The sequence below is a fragment of the Anopheles funestus genome, chromosome 2RL (genome assembly GCF_943734845.2).
Source record: "Anopheles funestus chromosome 2RL, idAnoFuneDA-416_04, whole genome shotgun sequence".
NCBI classification, from domain to species: Eukaryota; Metazoa; Arthropoda; class Insecta; order Diptera; family Culicidae; genus Anopheles; species Anopheles funestus.
Window position 1 is genome coordinate 2,030,372 of NC_064598.1, and position 20,968 is coordinate 2,051,339.

The 20,968-nt window shown below is 46.0% G+C and overlaps 1 protein-coding gene across 1 annotated transcript in view; it reads right to left on the reverse strand.

Moving 5' to 3' along the window:
* Positions 1-535: 535 nt before the first annotated feature.
* Positions 536-20,968, reverse strand: part of LOC125760698 (microtubule-associated protein futsch) — a 43,690-nt gene continuing 23,257 nt past the window's right edge. Inside the window, exons 3-7 of the mRNA XM_049421071.1 lie at positions 19,551-19,723; positions 19,146-19,368; positions 18,917-19,075; positions 5,417-18,829; positions 536-5,341 (exon numbers count right to left, since the gene is read on the reverse strand). Of these exons, the coding sequence (XP_049277028.1) occupies positions 5,172-5,341; positions 5,417-18,829; positions 18,917-19,075; positions 19,146-19,368; positions 19,551-19,723 (14,138 nt within the window). The 3' untranslated portion in view covers positions 536-5,171. The remainder of the gene's footprint in view (positions 5,342-5,416; positions 18,830-18,916; positions 19,076-19,145; positions 19,369-19,550; positions 19,724-20,968) is intronic.

Genomic DNA, 20,968 nt, shown 5'->3' on the forward strand with positions numbered 1-20,968 from the left:
TCCGTCTCATTTTCGCTTCCGCAACTGTAGATGCTTGTGTTTTGATGGGTGTAAAGATACATCATGTCGGTACGTTTGCATATATAAAGGTTTTACATAGAAGATCGGACGTCCTGGTGACGAATGGTTTCCCGTAATTTGATAGATGGTTTTGTTGCGCATTGCTGCACATTGCATTCGCATACATTGGATGAGTTTTTTGTTTTATGCGGCAGAAGCATTTCAACGGTCATACGTTTACTGCTATCCTGTTCGTTTGTCATTTTTTTCTTCACTATGGATAGTAATTAAAATCCTTTTTTAACCGTACTGGAGTAGCCGGCAATGCTTTTGTCCTTAGAATTTGTTTTTTGTCATTAAAAATATGTGCCAAAACAGAAGGTACGGTACTGTCGAAATGAGATTTTTGAGTCCATTCTTTATCAAGATTTTATACTGTGCTGATCTTTTGTTTTGTAAATTCAATTGTTTGTGTTTACTGCATTTAACGGCCGTATTATTTGTGTCTGTATATAAGTACATAATATTACGTTCGCCCTTTGTTTTTTTTATTCAATTAGTTCTTTTGTTTACTTTTCAAAACCGATGAAACATTCAATAAACTGACTAGATGAAGCTAAAAGTATAGGTTTTTTTTTGTTTTGCTACGAGAGATCTCCACAGTAGAGATCTCCGTGTTAATGATAATCTTTTATTATAGTATCAGAATGTGTGCATGTGTTTGTTTATTGTGTAGAATGTAGATTCATTTAATTTCCCTTCTCGTTCAGCGTGATTCAATTCCAAACTGTTATCGCGTCCCTTTTCCAACTAAGCGTCTCATGTGTACTTTCAGTCCAATCCGCGCGCGATTGTTATTTAGGTTGAAGGATCAAACGCGTTTCCTTATTTACGTCTTTTCATGTTTTATATCGTTTTGAAAGTAGGATATGGTATAGGTTGAATCGCCAAGCTAACAGAAGCCACAAGCTAACGTTGTTCACGTATATTTCGTTAACCAAATGTCGAATTCTACCCATTATCTGATACAGGAATGACCAACTTAGCGAAGCAGTATGGTTTTGAAAAATGTTAAAGCAAAAAATCGGTACAGTTTCGTTCCATTACAGGGCAGATTGCTGCTTTAAAGTAAGCTAACACTATCCTGAACTTATACTGAACTTTATCCTAGGCCCTCTAGGTATTGTAATTTCGTGACAGTATCACTTATTCGTTCCACGTTCGTTCGTCCTCCTAATCCACAATCGTCTTTATGCTTGCCTTGCTTCTAACCTGGTTAAACGCGTCTCAACATAATCGCACAGCCCATCTTTGTTCGTAATGCGGGGTAAACCTTACTTTTGTCGCACAGAAATCCGGTTCCTATCTTTCCCACCGCATCTCCACATTCCTAGAAGGCATTTCCGGTACATAGCACCCAAAAACATACAAGCACTTCCCAAACTCACCTTTGTAAGCAAAACGCAAAACCTAACAGACAAATGCCCTAATACTAACGGTAATAAGAATGGTCAAATGGCTCGTCAGCGCAAGCTAAGGCAAATCAGGAAAACATTCACTACCTGCCCGCGTTTGTCACGGTTGCTCGGGTTGTATTGATTAAGGGTTACTAAACAAATGTCTCAAATAAGTATATATCTTACACACACAACATGCAAAGCACAAACCATCTATCCGAATAAGCTGCAAAGCACTTTCCATTTTGATTGGCCACGTCAGGCTGCGGCTTTGTGGTATACCATCGTCCGGTACCCCAGCAGCATTCTGTTCCCGTCCTTCTCTTTACCGTAAGCAGACTTTGATTCTAACAACCTATCCTAAATATCCATGCAATGCTATTGGCAAATAGTAAATGTTCGTCTCATGCCGACATTCCGTGGCCGGAGTCAGAAATCACAAGCATTTCTTTTTTTTCTGAGAGAGGTTTCGTCGCGTACGTTCAAGCCGTTCCTATAACGCGGGTGAAAATGTACTTTAATGTGTGTGGTTTTTTTTTTGTTGGCTAATATAAAAGCTTAAAATTTGCATATAAAAATCGACAAATTTTGCACGAATCTCTCCCACCAAGGACGCTGTTCTGTCTAAATGTTTGCTTTCACTATCGATTCCAACAGGCTGTGTTCCGTCATCAACAATCACGACCACGGTTACATGTTCGTCTTTTTTTTTTGGCTTTAAAGCATTACCTTCATTGCATTGTAAAATATCGTTCAATTTGTTTTGTGGATAGTGTTGTGGATGAGTGGAATGATTTTACATACGTCTTTTTTTTTAGATGCCCTTTACTGATTTGTTATGTGTGTTTTTGCTAAACAGCCATCCAAACTAAACATCGTTAGAGTAGTTATTTTATTCATTAATTAACACCGTTCTTGTAGTAACACAAATCGATCGCTTTTGTTGAAGCGCTGCAGTTGATGCTAATAAATAATACGCACATTATTATTAAGTTGAACATTCATAGCTTTCCCATAGCCTTTTTGTGGCGTTGCCTTTCGTAATTTTCTCCTGCTTTATGCTGTTTGAATGTTTGTTGTTCGTAGGTTGCTTCATTTGAACTGTTTCATGGGCTTATATTTCTATCAACTCGTGTGACGTCGTTATATACTTTGTTCACTTTTGTTTGTTTCCGTGCCGGAATAGTGCATCAGATGCATGCTTTTTTTCGTCTTCTGTAATTTCCATTCCAAATATCTTTGTCTTTTCTGTAACGCTTTTACCCTAATTGTTGTATTTTTGGGAATAACTATTGCTGAAAGTTTCTTTCAGTGGATAACACGTTCCATGAACAATTGGGATGTATGCATTAGAGAGAGTGTGTGTTTTTGGGGATTTTCGCTGGAATATAGGAAAATTTGATTTACGATTTATTTAACTCTCTTACTGCCTCGACTGCTCTCGGGCTTAACAACATTTTTGTGGAGCTTTTTTGCATGTCTTGCTTGATTCATTAATATTCTTTTTGCTCTAAGGAAGATTAAATGTAGTAACATGGTACATTTTGTTTTTTTGTTTCTCTTAAATTGTCTGTTTTCTGACTATATTTAGATAAATAGAGTTTTCATTCTCGTGATTTTATAATCAATCATTCATTTAGTCAAGCTGGTGATCTGTGATCTTCAATATTTTGATGATGAATTGCATTATGAAAATGTTGATTTTAAATAGTAACCATTTTTCTTCATTCCTTTGGGGGCCAGCGTTACCGGTTAGCATATCTTGTGTTCGGCGTGTCACAATATCAAGAAAGGGGGATGTAAAAAATATACCCATCATGTCCCTCGCTCACCTACTGGCCCTCCACCCATGTACAGTCTGCACTGGCGCGCAGAATCCCTAGCGTAAGGAGTGTTAAGTTTATCTTTGTGCCACGAGATTTATTACGTGTAAGATCAACAATATAGTGATTTAGTAAATAGACTCTCCTGTCCGCATCCAAAGCTCTTCGTTTATTAGTGGTGCGCAACTTTGATATTTGTTTGCATTGCGGTTCCGAATCTATTCGCAGCGTTGGCAACTGGTCCGATTAGCGCAGCATGTTAATCTAGTTCGATTCTCTTTATCCTTTGCAACGTCAACATCTTTGGTAAGGGAGAAAATAGTACTGGCCATGTTTTGTTCTCCAGTCTGTAATGGACGTCTTACAGTGAACGATCGTCGTCTTCATTCCGTTCTCATAAGATTCGCCTACGTAATCTACCTACCTAAACACAGTTTAGCCTTCGTTAATGGGTGGACTGCTTTGCGTGGTTTTAGGCGATTGACGCAATTCGTCTATTGCAGGAGGTTGTTTGTTATGTAAGCTGGTGTATAAAAGTTTGTTTCAACACTGTCTCCAAAAACTTGACCACTTTGTTTGTTTGATGTCCTTGGCGTTTAGCTGGCGCCCTTTTGCTTGACTACTTTGCCGACAGTGGACAGTGTTTGTCCTGCTCGGACTTCGACAAACCAAAGGATATCTTCGCTTCTGTTTATGCTCCCTGATTAACTGACCCGTTATTAATTGCCCATTATGGGATGACCTTTTTTCCATGTTTTGTTTTTTTTTTATCGATTGGCGCAATTAACGATTGCTCGACGGTGTTGCATGTTGTACGTACGTTAACGATTGCATTTGTCTGATTAATCCTGTCAAAGAACGATCCAATCTTTAACGATATGAGATTATCATTGGTATGGGTGTAGACTTTAGACGGAAGTTGTGCGTATATCTCTCCATTATAAATCCTCCGATGTTGCTGCTCTGTGATAGAGCGAACTTATAGATCGTTGCCGCTATTTGCTGTTCGGATCAGTTGCCAGCCTACGATTGGGGGCTCCGCAATGCAGTGTGGAATGTTGAAAACATCACACACAACCCAAACTATGTAGGGATGCTGCTGTTCTGTTGATGACACTTCAACTTATTATAGGGTGTGTGGTTTGTTCACTAAACGAATAAACAGTATCACAACTAGCTACGGGGCTCTAATACCCTTTCACTGTATCTCGGTTCGCGATAGCAATGCATCGATGCCTAGACTATTAAGGAAGAAAGTATTGCCCCTCGCCTTTAGAACGTTATATGAGTGAGAAAGCTGTTTCTAAGACATAAGGGAGATTCAAAAATCAGGTAGGCTGCCGTTCATCACCCTCCATGCTCAGCACTCTATGTATGCTTGCCTAAACTTAGAGTCTTCTAGCGGAAGCTCAACAAATACGTTACCGTGTGCGACCAGTGTCAAGGGGTCGGTTCTACAAAGTAAGCTCTTCGTTTAAATTATGTTAGTTCCCTGCTCTTCTTTTCCAGCCTTCTTCCTGCTCACAGGAACCCTGTTCCTATTGTTCGTTCCCAACGAAATTTGTGTTCTTTCTATGTCAATTAATACCATTCGTTTTAATGAGGAAAACGTCTAATATAACTTAATGTTGATGCATTTCCAGGATGCACTCTCTAGGACTAGATACGTACAACTATCAATTGAAGGAGTTATCAATCGATTAGTAGCGCTGTGTGGTACAACGAACAGAATCAGGTATGTCTACTCACTCTGATCCACTTTACTCAATCTCTGGGACGAGAAAGGGAAATCCATTTAGAGACTATTAATGACGAAAGGATGCTGCATTTCATGGGCGTCCACATCCTCGTCCTGCATGTGACCGTTAAATGCTATCATCATGCCCTATGCCTAGAACTCGAGTCGGTAAGCGGAGCAGGACGTTTCGTGATCCTGCAGATTGATTGTACATCGTGCCGCACTTGGAGATAGATCGATGTGATATTTGGCGAGTAGTTCCTCGTTCTCCGAAACCCAGTAGCCAAGCACATCAGTGTCGTACGTTGGAATGATAGTTACCTCTGTGAAGTAGAATACAGAAGTAATTACTTTTTTTATCGAGATTTAACCACATGCTGGGGTTAACAAATACGTACCTAATTCTTTATCTTCCCATGTTTGTTTGGCCTCCAGTAGGGCATTGTACACCTCCCGGCTCGGTTCGGTACCGGAGAATACATAGTATCGGGCTCGAACTCGCTTGAAGAATTCCACGTTCGCGTAGTACGAGTTGCCGTGATGTGGCACGTATGACAGGTCTACATAGACGGGACTAGTGGACTTTTTCGCCTTTGTTGGCGATTCGGCTCGCTTACGAAGGTTCTTCTCATTGTTCAGCTTCGTTTTGCTCATCAGCATGCGACGTTCCTTTTTCGGAGTCGTTTTGTTATCATCGGCTGTCATTGGAGCTGGCGATGGAAGTCCCAGTGGCTTTCCCCACGAATCAAGCACACTCTTTGTTTCCGCCGAAGACGAGCTGGTGGACTGTGCAGTTGGATGAGTTGATTGTGATTGCGCTTGGGTTTGTGGTGGTTGTGACGGTTGCGACTGTGCGACGGTTGCACTCGGCTGTGCCCCCGTTAGAGTAGTTGTCACTGACGACGGAAGTCCTGTGGAAGTGAAGTCCATTTCCATTTTTTGCGCTTGTGCCAGACTAGTGGCCGTGGTTGTTGCTGCCATAAACTCCTTCTCACTTGAAAAATGCATTGAAGTGGTCATTAAATCATCCATCTTAGTGCTGCTTGCACTGCTAAATGCTTTTTCAAAGTCCAAGTCCGCTTCGTCCAGGTATTTACGATCGCCGGTCATGGACGGTTTGTGAGTGGAATCGACACTGCTATCTCCGCTGGATGCATATTCGACGTATGGTTTGGAAAAGCCTTTCGTTGTACCAGTAATCGGAATTGGAATCGAACGAGTAGTGCTGGATGTCATCGTCATACTCGACGGAACTTCTGGCAGCTGTCCGTAGAATGAAGTGCTCATCGGGTCCGGCTTGTAACTGGAAGTGATGGGAATGGCCGTTTTCGCCTCTTCGCTTCCATACTGAGGCGGTACAATGTCATCCTGGCTATCTTGATCGATTTCGATATCGGACTTCTTGCTTACACCCGAGCTGGAGTGCTGTAGGTCATAATCGTAGGTGTATTTAGTGCTGGGCGACAACGGAGCTTGTGAAGTTACGCTCATGGGTGAACCAGGCACGTCGTCATCATGCCATCCGGCTACAATGCGCGACGCCTGCCCGGAGGATATATCTGATCGCGGTGATAATACATCTTTTTCATCATAGTCTTCGGTGAAACTGCGCTCTTCGGTTCCAGCCAAAGTGAGTTGGCTGGGAGCTGATGGTTTTGCCGCAGCGATTGCTTCGGAGGTTTGTACATCGCTACGGATATTGCTGTCCACTTCGACCTTTTGGCCATCCTTGATTACATACGTCGTAATAGAGGATGTTACTCCTGCGGGAGTGATTGTGGAAGCATCCGGTTGCTGTGTTTCAGTTTTGCTTACTGTATCACTGTGCACGTTGGTGTCCACTTCAATCTTCTGCCCATCCTTGATGATGTACGTCGTGGTCTTTGTAGTCGTCGTTGTAGTCGTGACAGTTGTCTGAGAGTCACCCTTTTCTGCACTAGTTGTGGCGATACGCTCAATCTGTGAGTCGACCATGTCTGGCGTTGACGAACGCGTCATGTCCGGTGTGCTCATGCCGGAGGTGGTCTTTGCTTCGTCCGCAAGTTTCAGCGTGTCGACGACCACCTTCGGAAAGGGCGATGTTGGCTTCGGCGATGAATCTGATGTCTCAATACCTGAACTGCTGTGGCCCAAGTTGATCGATTTGGAAGCACTGTCCGTACTACCTTGCGTGTGCACGGACATCAGCCCCGGGCTCGACTTGCCAGATGGTACAGACTCTTTAGGTGTTGAAACACCAGATGCATCGTCCTTGGGCGCGGTCGGCATAGTTGTTGTCATAGCAGAGGTCGCCAACGTGGTTGTCGCTGATGCAACAGAGGTTGAACCAACTAGGACCGAAGATTCGTAATGAGATTGAGATATATTTATGCTTTCCTTTGCGGCAACGTTCGGACTGATTGGAGCTGTCGGTGGTGTTTTGCTGCCCGGGAACAGTAATTCTTCTGTACCCTTCTCAGCTGTCGTCGAGCAGCTTTTGATCGAAGATTCGCCAGGTGTACTCATGCGAATTGAGACCTGTTGCAGTTGGATAGACGCCTTTTCTGACAAGCTATCTTTCTCGATGAACGTGTTCAACGATGTGGTGCTCTCCTCAAGTGAGTCTTTGTCTTGCAGTGGACTAACTGATTTGGCGCTGGATTCCTGTGATTTTTCTCCAAGGTAAGGAGAGGATTTACCACTGTCACCTGTCATTGGGAATGCTCCCGAGATGGTGGTACTACACATTGCTGTTGTTTTACTTTCGATCGTCGATTCATCTGTTTTCGTGGATGAGATGACTGTGGAGGTCATTTTTTCAATTTCCTTCATTGAGGTGACTGTATCCTTCAGGAGCTGATCCACGCCTTTAGCAATCGAAGCACCATGGTCAGGACTTTCGGCACTGTCTAACCCACATTTCGGGAACATGGTGGCAGTATCATTTTTATGTGCATCATCTTTCTCGCCAGGAAATTGTGGATTATCGTCAAACAATGGCTTGAAGGACTTGTTAAGCGTGCTTTCCATTGGTTTTGGAATGAAAGAAGGGTCTATTTTAGTGACACTATCCCGGGGACTGCGTATCATATCCAAATCGTCACGAGAAGCAATAACCGATTCTTCTAGCACTCCCAAAGTACCACCTTCAAATCCTGAACGCTGTCCGGAAGATGTGACTACGGCTGACATGGATTTCGAGCGAGTTTCTTTCATACAAACTTTTGTTTCGATATTGTCTTCATCGCCGTCACTCATAGTGGCATCTTGTTCTTCCTTTCTTGACGATGATTCTCTGCGAGATAGAGATTCTTCGAACTTCGTAAAAGACGTAACGGATGAGGTTTCAAATCCACTTTTAGAATCCATTATAAAAGATTTGTTCGAAGCAACTGATTCGGGCCTCGAATGTTCCTTTGAAGCTAATTCATCAGGATCTACTACGACACCTGCTAGTCCACTAGTAGCTGTAACAGGCACCGAATCTGTCTTATCTGTGGGTTCACTAGCAGCTGATGCAGGTCGCGATTCTTCCTTGGTGTCTGGCTTCAGATCGACCGACTTCTCAGAAGGAGCCTTATCGGCGGGTCCACTAGCAGCTGAAGCAGGTCGCGATTCTTCCTTGGTGTCTGGCTTCAGGTCAACAGACTTCTCAGAAGGAGCCTTATCTGTGAATCCACTAGCAGCTGAAGCAGGTCGCGATTCTTCCTTGGTCTCGGCCTTCAGATCGACCGACTTCTCAGAAAGAGCCTTATCTGCGGGCCCACTAGCAGCTGAAGCAGGTCGCGATTCTTCCTTGGTGTCTGGCTTCAGATCTACAGACTTCTCAGAAGGAGCCTTGTCTGCGGGTCCACTAGCAGCTGAAGCAGGTCGCGATTCTTCCTTGGTCTCGGCCTTCAGATCTACAGACTTCTCAGAAGGAGCCTTATCTGCGGGTCCACTAGCAGCTGAAGCAGGTCGCGATTCTTCCTTGGTGTCTGCCTTCAGATCGACCGACTTCTCAGAAGGAGCCTTATCTGTGGGTCCACTAGCAGCTGAAGCAGGTCGCGATTCTTCCTTGGTCTCGGCCTTCAGATCGACCGACTTCTCAGAAGGAGCCTTATCTGTGGGTCCACTAGCAGCTGAAGCAGGTCGCGATTCTTCCTTGGTCTCAGCCTTCAGATCGACCGACTTCTCAGAAGGAGCCTTATCGGCGGGTCCACTAGCAGCTGAAGCAGGTCGCGATTCTTCCTTGGTCTCGGCCTTCAGATCTACAGACTTCTCAGAAGGAGCCTTATCTGTGGGTCCACTAGCAGCTGAAGCAGGTCGCGATTCTTCCTTGGTGTCTGCCTTCAGATCGACCGACTTCTCAGAAGGAGCCTTATCGTCGGGTCCACTAGCAGCTGAAGCAGGTCGCGATTCTTCCTTGGTCTCGGCCTTCAGATCGACCGACTTCTCAGAAGGAGCCTTATCGGCGGCTCCACTAGCAGCTGAAGCAGGTCGTGATTCTTCCTTGGTCTCAGCCTTCAGGTCGACCGACTTCTCAGAAGGAGCCTTATCGGCGGGTCCACTAGCAGCTGAAGCAGGTCGCGATTCTTCCTTGGTCTCGGCCTTCAGATCTACAGACTTCTCAGAAGGAGCCTTATCTGTGGGTCCACTAGCAGCTGAAGCAGGTCGCGATTCTTCCTTGGTGTCTGCCTTAAGATCGATCGACTTCTCAGAAGGAGCCTTATCTGCGGGTCCACTAGCAGCTGAAGCAGGTCGCGATTCTTCCTTGGTCTCGGCCTTCAGATCTACAGACTTTTCAGAAGGAGCCTTATGTGTGGGTCCACTAGCAGCTGAAGCAGGTCGCGATTCTTCCTTGGTGTCTGGCTTCAGATCGACCGATTTCTCAGAAGGAGCCTTATCTGTGGGTCCACTAGCAGCTGAAGCAGGTCGCGATTCTTCCTTGGTGTCTGCCTTAAGATCGATCGACTTCTCAGAAGGAGCCTTATCTGTGGGTCCACTAGCAGCCGAAGCAGGTCGCGATTCTTCCTTGGTGTCTGCCTTAAGATCGATCGACTTCTCAGAAGGAGCCTTATCGGCTGGTCCACTAGCAGCTGAAGCAGGTCGCGATTCTTCCTTGGTCTCGGCCTTCAGATCTACAGACTTCTCAGAAGGAGCCTTATCTGTGGGTCCACTAGCAGCTGAAGCAGGTCGCGATTCTTCCTTGGTGTCTGGCTTCAGATCGACCGATTTCTCAGAAGGAGCCTTATCTGTGGGTCCACTAGCAGCTGAAGCAGGTCGCGATTCTTCCTTGGTGTCTGCCTTAAGATCGATCGACTTCTCAGAAGGAGCCTTATCTGTGGGTCCACTAGCAGCCGAAGCAGGTCGCGATTCTTCCTTGGTGTCTGCCTTAAGATCGATCGACTTCTCAGAAGGAGCCTTATCAGCGGGTCCACTAGCAGCTGAAGCAGGTCGCGATTCTTCCTTGGTGTCTGCCTTAAGATCGATCGACATCTCAGAAGGAGCTTTATCGGCGGGTCCACTAGCAGCTGAAGCAGGTCGCGATTCTTCCTTGGTCTCGGCCTTCAGATCTACAGACTTCTCAGAAGGAGCCTTATCTGTGGGTCCACTAGCAGCTGAAGCAGGTCGCGATTCTTCCTTTGTCTCGGCCTTCAGATCGATCGACTTCTCAGAAGAAGCCTTATCTGTGGGTCCACTAGCAGCTGAAGCAGGTCGCGATTCTTCCTTGGTCTCGGCCTTCAGATCAATCGACTTCTCAGAAGGAGCCTTGTCTGTGGGTCCACTAGCAGCTGAAGCAGGTCGTGATTCTTCCTTGGTGTCTGGCTTCAGATCGACCGACTTCTCAGAAGGAGCCTTATCTGTCGGTCCACTAGCAGCTGAAGCAGGTCGGGAATCTTCCTTGGTCTCAGCCTTCAGATCGACAGACTTCTCAGAAGGAGCCTTATCTGTGGGTCCACTAGCAGCTGAAGCAGGTCGCGATTCTTCCTTGGTGTCTGCCTTAAGATCGATCGACTTCTCAGAAGGAGCCTTATCTGTGGGTCCACTAGCAGCTGAAGCAGGTCGCGATTCTTCCTTGGTGTCTGGCTTCAGATCGACCGACTTCTCAGAAGGAGCCTTATCGGCTGGTCCACTAGCAGCTGAAGCAGGTCGCGATTCTTCCTTGGTGTCTGCCTTCAGATCGACCGACTTCTCAGAAGGAGCCTTATCTGCGGGTCCACTAGCAGCTGAAGCAGGTCGCGATTCTTCCTTGGTCTCGGCCTTCAGATCGACCGACTTCTCAGAAGAAGCCTTATCTGTGGGTCCACTAGCAGCTGAAGCAGGTCGCGATTCTTCCTTGGTCTCGGCCTTCAGATCAACCGACTTCTCAGAAGGAGCCTTATCTGTGGGTCCACTAGCAGCTGAAGCAGGTCGCGATTCTTCCTTGGTGTCTGCCTTAAGATCGATCGACTTCTCAGAAGGAGCCTTATCGGCTGGTCCACTAGCAGCTGAAGCAGGTCGCGATTCTTCCTTGGTGTCTGGTTTCAGATCGACCGACTTCTCAGAAGGAGCTTTATCGGCGGCTCCACTAGCAGCTGAAGCAGGTCGTGATTCTTCCTTGGTCTCGGCCTTCAGATCTACAGACTTCTCAGAAGGAGATTTATCTGTGGGTCCACTAGCAGCTGAAGCAGGTCGCGATTCTTCCTTGGTCTCGGCCTTCAGATCAACCGACTTCTCAGAAGGAGCCTTATCGGCGGGTCCACTAGCAGCTGAAGTAGGTCGTGATTCTTCCTTAATGTCTGACTTCAGGTCGATCGATTTCTCAGAAGGAGCCTTATCTGTGGGTCCACTAGCAGCTGAAGCAGGTCGGGAATCTTCCTTGGTCTCGGCCTTCAGATCAACCGACTTCTCAGAAGGAGCCTTATCTGTGGGTCCACTAGCAGCTGAAGCAGGTCGCGATTCTTCCTTGGTGTCTGCCTTAAGATCGATCGACTTCTCAGAAGGAGCCTTATCGGCGGGTCCACTAGCAGCTGAAGCAGGTCGCGATTCTTCCTTGGTGTCTGGTTTCAGATCGACCGACTTCTCAGAAGGAGCTTTATCGGCGGCTCCACTAGCAGCTGAAGCAGGTCGCGATTCTTCCTTTGTCTCGGCCTTCAGATCGACCGACTTCTCAGAAGAAGCCTTATCTGTGGGTCCACTAGCAGCTGAAGCAGGTCGCGATTCTTCCTTGGTCTCGGCCTTCAGATCAACCGACTTCTCAGAAGGAGCCTTATCTGTGGGTCCACTAGCAGCTGAAGCAGGTCGCGATTCTTCCTTGGTGTCTGCCTTAAGATCGATCGACTTCTCAGAAGGAGCCTTATCGGCTGGTCCACTAGCAGCTGAAGCAGGTCGCGATTCTTCCTTGGTGTCTGGTTTCAGATCGACCGACTTCTCAGAAGGAGCTTTATCGGCGGGTCCACTAGCAGCTGAAGCAGGTCGCGATTCTTCCTTGGTCTCGGCCTTCAGATCTACAGACTTCTCAGAAGGAGATTTATCTGTGGGTCCACTAGCAGCTGAAGCAGGTCGCGATTGTTCCTTTGTCTCGGCCTTCAGATCGACCGACTTCTCAGAAGGAGATTTATCGGCGGGTCCACTAGCAGCTGAAGTAGGTCGTGATTCTTCCTTAATGTCTGACTTCAGGTCGATCGATTTCTCAGAAGGAGCCTTATCTGTGGGTCCACTAGCAGCTGAAGCAGGTCGGGAATCTTCCTTGGTCTCGGCCTTCAGGTCTACAGACTTCTCAGCAGGAGCCTTATCGGCGGGTCCACTAGCAGCTGAAGCAGGTCGCGATTGATCTTGCTCGGCTGCGGATGCTGGCCGAGAAACGTCCTTACCACTATCTGGCGACTCTGGTCGTGAAAATTCAGTTGTTTCTTGTTGTTCTTCTGCTAGATCCAATGATGCAGATTCTTTTAACTTTTGTAGTGTGGGGATAATGCGTTCATCATCTGACTTTTCTTTATCTTGTTGTAGTGATGCCACTTGTGAGGACGCATCTCCTACGCTGGCAGGAGAATCTGGACGAGAAAATACCTCTGCTTCGCTTGATTGTTTTGAATGCGTAGGGTCCGTTAGCTTGTTAGATTCACTTGTTAGGATTGCCGCTGTTTCTTTCATTGCGTCAAGGCTAGGAGGTTCCTTCTCCGAAACTGTTTTTTGGCTTGTAATTGATTCAGGACTAGAGAGTTCTTTCGTCTTGTCATCCGTGTCCACAAATACTTGATCATGGTCTTTGTCAGCTTCCTTCAAAAAGTCCGCCACTGATTTGAGGTCCGCAGGATCTTCTTTGAGATCACTGATGTGGCTTGAGATTGAATGCGCACGAGACGAATCACGCTCATCGACGAACGAGCTTTCATCTTTTGTGTAGTCTCGTTCACTGAACGTGCTGATGGCTGATTCTCTTCTTGTATCATCAATTTGTTCGTCTGTGTGGTGATCTACTAAAGATTCCTTACGAATGTCACCTAACATACCAATAGTAGCTTCTTGAGATTTAGACTTGGCAGTTTCTACCTGAACCACCTTCTCAGGTAGTTCGTGTTTATCTTTTTCTTCTATCGAGGTGGGAGATGTTTTTAGATCGGGTGAGGATTTGCCCGACGATGCTGGGCTACTCTTTTCTTCCATTGTTGGCTTGATGTCAGTAGTATCTTTCGTAAAGATAAGACCGTGGCCTTCGATAGATTTCTCAGCCTCGTCCTCCTCTTCCTCGTTTTCTTCCTGCACCTTAATTTCAGGGGTAGTTGTACCTGAACCCTGCAACGGTTCGGGAGTAGCTGACTTTGAGAATGTGATAGTGCCATCAGCACAGATAACTGTTTCTTCACCTCCATCCTCACTGCTGGCCGTGACGAGCATTCGTTGAACAGTGCCTACATCCTCTTCGCGAGCAGCGCCTTGTGAAAGCTTACGCTCCAGCTCATTTGGATCAAAACCAGGGATAATTTCCTCCAAATCTTTGTCAGACTTCAGCACTTCCGCTACATTGGCCACTATTTTAGCTACATCTTCGGGGGTTCGTGCCCGTGGCGGCATCATGCCTACAGACGGACCCAGCTTTTCCGAACCACCTTGCGGCGGTGAGACACGGTCTTCCTCTTCTTCCTCTTTAATCTCCCGTAGATTAGCATCCTCAAAAGCACTATACTTAATGTCTTCGATAACGAACGTACCTAAGTTTTTGTTGGCCTCCAGCTCTTCAAGTTCTTTATCTTCGTCGATGTCATGCGGGATGTTGACCATTGATTTTAGCTCCATACTCAGCTTATCTCCATCTGTAACTGGAGAATCAACCGTGGTAATATGAGTTTCACGCAACTCCTGCGTAAAGCTTCGTTCGTAGGGTCCACCGAACCGATCGTATGATTGCCCTGATTCATGCTGACTCACAGTGGCAGATTCCGATTTACGTTCCGTTTGAAGACTGTCGATCTTCTCGGTAACTTGTTGCAGTTTCACTTCAACTTCGTCGGTTTTATCCTTGATTTTATGCTCCACTTTATCTGCCATTTTCTCAATACCACTCTTTATGCCCTCTGTAATACTTCCGAAGAATGAACTGATGCCAGTCTTTGCTTTCTCTTGGACTTTCTCTACCTCTTTCGCGATGTCCTCTTCGATCTGATGTTTTGTAATATCCAGCTGATTAACTACATCTTGTTTGAGATCTTTCGAAAGTTTTTCTAGTTCGCTTTGTTCGTCCGCGATTGTAACCAGGGCTTCATCAACTTTGGTAGCAGCCTGTGCAACATCATGTACAAACGAATCCACTTTAGTGTCCAAGATTGTAGTGGTCGCCTTCAACTCGTCATCCATTTGTTTGGTCTTAGCTTGCAAATTATCGAGCACGTCATCCGTTTTGTCAGTTAAATCTTTCACAACTTCACCTGCTGCTTGCACAGCCATTAATTTAATCTCCTCTCCAGCGCCCTGAATTAAATCCTTGACCTTGCAATCAATATCTTTGACTTCTTCTGTAACGGTACCGATAACTTCTTCCTTCTGTTCTGCGACACTTTTTACCATAGTGTCCTTGATGGCTACAAAGTCTGACACGGTCCCTTTCGTCTTGTCATCGATCAGATGTTTTAACTCGTCCGGGGTTTCCTCAACCTTTGCAGGGGATTGCCAGATCTCGTCTAATACTGAAGTAACAGTTTGCGGCGGTTGCGGAACTTTAGGTACTACTTTTTGCGCGACGATCAGTTCTTCTTCCACTGGCACTTTTTCGGCTTCATCATCATTATCCGCATCATGCTTAATCGTGTCTTCGGTTGGTGTCTTGCTTTCTTGTTTAATCTGATGTTGTTGCTGTACTTTGAGTGCAGTGTCGGGTTGATCATTCACAGGGATAATTTGAGACTCCAAGTCTCTTAAGATAGCATCGTCCGTAGGCATTGCTTTCGAAGCATTCTGTTCTTCTGTTTCATGTGCGTCTGATTTTGGTGGCTTGTCCAGCCGAGTGTCTCGTTCAACTTTTTCGAACACCTCCTTCACTTCAGTTGCCTTGCTCGCCGTATCACATGGTTTATCACTTTCAACTGACTTATCCACTACATGCCTTTCATCATCAGTCTTCTCAAGTTGCTTAGCATCAGTCTCTATCGCCGCCAATGTGGATGCTACCGTTGTCGTAGAGACTGCGACGACGGGTTCTTCCTCTGGCTTTTCTTTCGTATCACGATCCTTATCCTCGTCCTCTTTACTATCTTTATCCTTATCTTCACCATAATCCTCCTCGAGATCGGCCTCTTCGTGCACGGGTAGATCCGCTACCTCATCCGGTGTTTTCACCACGTCTCGCATGTGCGCTTGCTGTGCACTGAACTGCATCTTTGCCGGAGTTGGTCGTTCTAGCGGTTCGTAAACGGTTTGCAATGGAGCGGCTGCTGTGGCTACAATTTCTGTAGCTGCATCAGGTCCTGTTGGTTGTTCGGTTGGGATTGTTGTTGCAGCAGCAACCGCTACTGCCGAGGTCACTTCAACTTCCTTCGTTTCTTCCTTGACATGTTTCTCCTCGATTACGAGATCTTCCTTAATCTCGTCTAACGGTATGCGTTCGTCTTCTGGAAGAGTTGGAGCTGTCGTGGTTGCCCCAGATTCGACAGTGGCTGATACACGCTCCTCATGGTGACTCTCATGATGCGGTGGATCGATGTGATCCTTCGGATGGCCTATTGGTTCCTGTTCCTCATCACGAGTATCGCTGGTCTTTTTCGTGCTGCTCATCTTTTCATCGGGACTGATGGAGGAGATCTCCTCCGTCTTCAAACCGTCCATAGAGGTTTCCATTTTGGATTTAGCGATCTCCTTGGCCGAAGCGATAATGTCCTGCACTTCCTCTTCGAGCTCTTGTTTATGTTTGGGTGAAAGCTTTTCCTGAATTTCTCGATCCTGGTCATCCAGCTCCTCTTCCGCCGGAGCGCTTGCTTGGACTACGCCTTCCTCCTGTTGCGGTTGGTCATCATCAGCCTTTTCGCTTTCAACAACTTCAGCCGCAGCCACAGCCTGACCAACAATCTTAATCGCATCCACCTTCTCCTCTTTCTCTTCCTCCAAACTGTCGCGTTTACGTTTTTCAGATTCCTGGGAATCACGTTGGTGCTTCTGAATTTCTTCCTCCTTAGTGGCACTGCTTTCTGGCTCATTGATCGAGTCCTCGGTGTACTGCTCTTCCTTTTCGATGATGAGATATTCCTCTTCTTCCTCCGGTTCGGTGGCACTGTCTTGTACCTCGCGATGTTCTTCAGTCAGTGCCAGTTCTCGGTGTTTGAGAGCCTTCTGAGCAGCTGAATCGCGATTAAATACGGCTTCAATCTCACGAACTGCTTCTTGTTCTTCCTTCAGCTCCGCTAGTTGTTGCTGTTTCTTGATCGCCTCCAGTGTATCGCTATCGCCAGGAACAGCGTCTGAAGGAGCGACACCTGCCGGACGCTTGGACACTGGAACGCCTCCTTCATCTGCACTAGGCGTCGAAACGAGACTAGAATCCGTTGTACCGTTCTTATCTAGCTTAGCCTTTCTGATGACGGCGTCTTTTTCGGATTTCAACACCTTCTTAGCCTTCACTGGACTACCACCGGCTGTTGCAGCACTGGAAGATGTCGTGACGGTACCCTTCGGTCGACGTGAGATAGGTTTGCGTTCAGTTTGCTTTGATGGATGAGTGTCTTTCTTATCGAGTTCCTTTCGAGCCTCACGCTTAGCCGCCATTATAGGGCGTTGTCTCGCCTCGAGAACTTTCCGGTTGTTTTCATCCTTGGCACTCTTAGCAGGGGTTGCTTTTGGACTAGATTTACCCGGTTTTGTGCCTATCAAGGGACCCGTTTTAGAAGCAGTTGTCTTGCTAGCAGCTTTTTTGATGTCTTCTCCTTGTTCTGCTTTAGTGGCACTTCCGTTGGTTAGCTTAGATTCGATTGAGCTGGTTTTCTTCGGAGTTGTTGGTGATGATTTATTCGCTTCTGCTTGTTTCTTTACTGCGGGCTTTCGGTCTGCCGGTGTTTTGGACGTTTTACTCGTTGTGTCAATCTTTGATCTAGCCGACGATGATGTAACTGTGCGCGATGTGGGTGGCTTTCTGGTGGCTTTTGTCACCATGCCTCCGGTGTCGGCTCCGGCAGGAGAGGCAGCATCATCTTTTTTCTTTTCTTTTGCATCAAGATCAGGTTTCGCTGAATCTACTTCCTCCTTTTTCTCTTGTGCATCTGGCGCTTCGTCGAGGCTCTTTTCACTATCTACTGCCAATGGTTTAGATTTGTCAGTTGACAACACATCTTCCTTATCGGAGCTAACGTCCGAGATGGAATCCTTCTTTTCGTCTTGCTGCTGTTGCTGTTCCATCTTCTTGTTGTCAAGCTTCTTCTCGGACATGGCCATTGGTCTGCCAGAACGAATAGCTTTCGGTTTGCTTTCCATCTTGGCAGAAGCAACTGTGGTGGTACCAGGCGCCTTCGATAGTTGTTTTTCCATCTTGATCTCGTCCGCTGAGCTGTCCATTCCATCCGCAGCAAGTTTATTATCGGCAGCCATCATTCTCATTTTGTTATCGATAAGTTTGTTGTCCTTTGGCTTGGACGGATGTAACGCGTCTGATATAATCCGATCAGTGGAGGCCGATTTGAGTGACTTTTTCGTAACTAACACTGGTGTGGATAGATTTGCAGCGATCGATTTGACTGGGCATACTGGTTGTCGCATAAACTCCACATTCTTCATTTTTTCCAATCCTTCGAGTATCTTATACTCAGGTGCTGAACCCGGAAAAAGAATGCGTGTTATATTGTCTTCCGGATTTGCCGGTGTCCACACTAGCAGAGCACAAATGGAGATGAGATTCTGTAGTGGAAAGGCAAAATCTTTGCCGTCCTTTGTCTCCTTCGTAAACAGACGTTGGTCAGCGGCGGCCCATCGAGCGAGAAAGTCCTTCACCTCACGAGAGTCTCGTGCCGGACTGATGACGTACATATCGAGCGTTCCATGGCCAACTTTATGATACAGATTGATCGGTTCCACATCGCGATAACAGTTTTGTGCCTTCAAGTTCAACGACTTCAGGTTCGTGACGATTTGGTGACCCTCCTGTAGTATATCCACCAACAGCGGATCGCGGTCCTTATCTCCGTCTGGACTGGGCAATCCTTTGCGCTCGGGAATATTGCAGAAAAAGTGTCCTATCTGAGGGTAGACGTGCGCTTCGCTCTTGCGCTCTACTACGGATGAAATGCCCTTGATGTTGGTATTATTGATGCGTGTCATCAGTACCGCATCTAGACGATCTAGATGGCGGACAAAATCCCAGAAGCAAGATTTACGGCTGAAGCCTCCATCAACTACAGGAAGAGGAGACATTTGTTTAGATATTGTTAGTGTATAGTTTACTTGCCAATTGAAGTTGTAACATCATGTGCCTGAATTACCTAACATATTGAAGCCGTTGATTCCGAAAAGGGCAGCATCTCCCTGACCTCCTGGGAAGACGTACAAAGTTGGATGGCTGAAGCGGATGTTTCCAACAACGTCGGAGCTTTCCAACAGCTCGGAAATTTCCGTCGGTATGATCATCGACGATAAATAGGCTGCAGAAGAAGCACATGAACTTGCAACACATGAAATCGTCAATGAAATATTATATCGTCAATTACTTACCGACAAAGCCATTCAATTTTTCACTGCCCGAGCTCAGTACGTCCACTGGATTCAAGCGAATCTGGCAAAGTCGCGAGAAGGACTTTTCCTGGATCGTGTGCCATTGCCCTACAGGAGCACAATGTATATCCATAGTGATCGTCTCAGGATAGGCGCGAAGTACGCGCTGTACCTCGTGCTCTTGGAATGCCTCCATGAAATCCATCACTGAAAATGTCCCGTCCTAAAGTAGAACACAAAAGGGCGTCAAAAAAAGTTAGCTTTAAATTACTCTCCGGCAATGAAATCACTGATCAAAAGCATTCATGTGTAATTCTTTTCCCCATTTGAAGATGTGCAAAATTTGGTTGTTGACAATTTTATTATTTTAAACGAAAAGGAAAACAAGTCACAAAGCATTCTTACCTGTAATATCCACGATCCATTTCCTGAGAACGTGTAGCCCGTATGGATGATGTGACGGTGCCGAGTGAAGCTACTCAGCAGATTCCGGATACACTGGATGAAGGTGTTGACTTGTGGATGAATCAAGATTTCAGTAACCAGATTTTCGCTGGCATACTGAATCAATCGTTCACCTGCGAATTGAAAATGCAATATTTTATGTACCAATTTCTTCGGAAAATAAATAATAATATTCTTGAGGAGACCAAAAAAAATACATTTTCGCCAATCCTTTCTTGGAAATTGTTTCAGCCTAACCAAGGTTTTTTTTATTCTTATTTCTTTTCCAAAATAAAGAGACTTTCGTTCCAATCAATCTTTTCGATGTCAAACAAACAAACTTGGTGTACATACATTCGCTCGCTTACAAGAAGATAAAATCTCTTAGACATAATCTGTAAAAGCTCGACGTCATGCACACTCCAGTACGAGGGGAAATCCATTTGTCTTTTACGACATCGGGAACAACTTCGGCAACGGGTGAATATTACGTTAGAAGACATTAATGGAAAATTGGTCGGGAAGGCATGGAAAGTATTGATTGTCTTTCTGCTCAATAACTTTCTGATGACAGTAAGCAAAGTCGGCAAAACTTCCTATCAATTGGGTACTGTAGTGGAATGTAACGCCATTAAATCCTCATTCGTACTGTCGTAACGTAGTACGGTGGGCATTCTATATATCTTTATTTGTGACATTAAAACCAAGTTGTTCGGTTTGGATTTTGCATATTTGTTTAGATTCCTGCACCGACGTCATCCTGTCACGATGAGCAAACATACAATGAAACACTTTCAAGCGCACCATAGAACCTCCCCACATTGGATAACTTTCACATAACTGTAATGTTTCGAAATATAGTGTTTCTACCGCAAGTACATCATCGAAAGGAAAGTTATGAAATTTATAACAGTGCTTCAAGTCCCAGTCGGCCAACCCGCAAGCACTGTGAAACGTGTGCTACTGTACTGGCTGGTGGAAGTAAGGCCTCGAGGGATGCGAAAAGTGCTGGTACCCAAGTGTTACTTCATGTGGCTGCAGCATTCATCACGTCGTTCCCGTATAGGGGGTTTTTGTTACACGTCGTGACCCTTCGGAACACTTATGCTGACAGTGCGCGTATGTGGAAGGGAGCGGGGTTTTGGGGGGGTGGGGGGTGGGACATTGTGAGCAAACGGGTGTGACTAGCGCGAAGGTCAAAGTGAAGTGTAACAGATTTTATGTATGTGTGCTTTTCATTATCCTTGCCATTTGCGTCTTCCCGCGGCGATTCCGGTGGAATCCACGAGTCCACGAATAAGCCACTTCTCTCAGCCCCCACCACGTCCGTTGCAGAAAATTTGCATATTCATGTATTTTTAACCACTTTAGCCGAAACC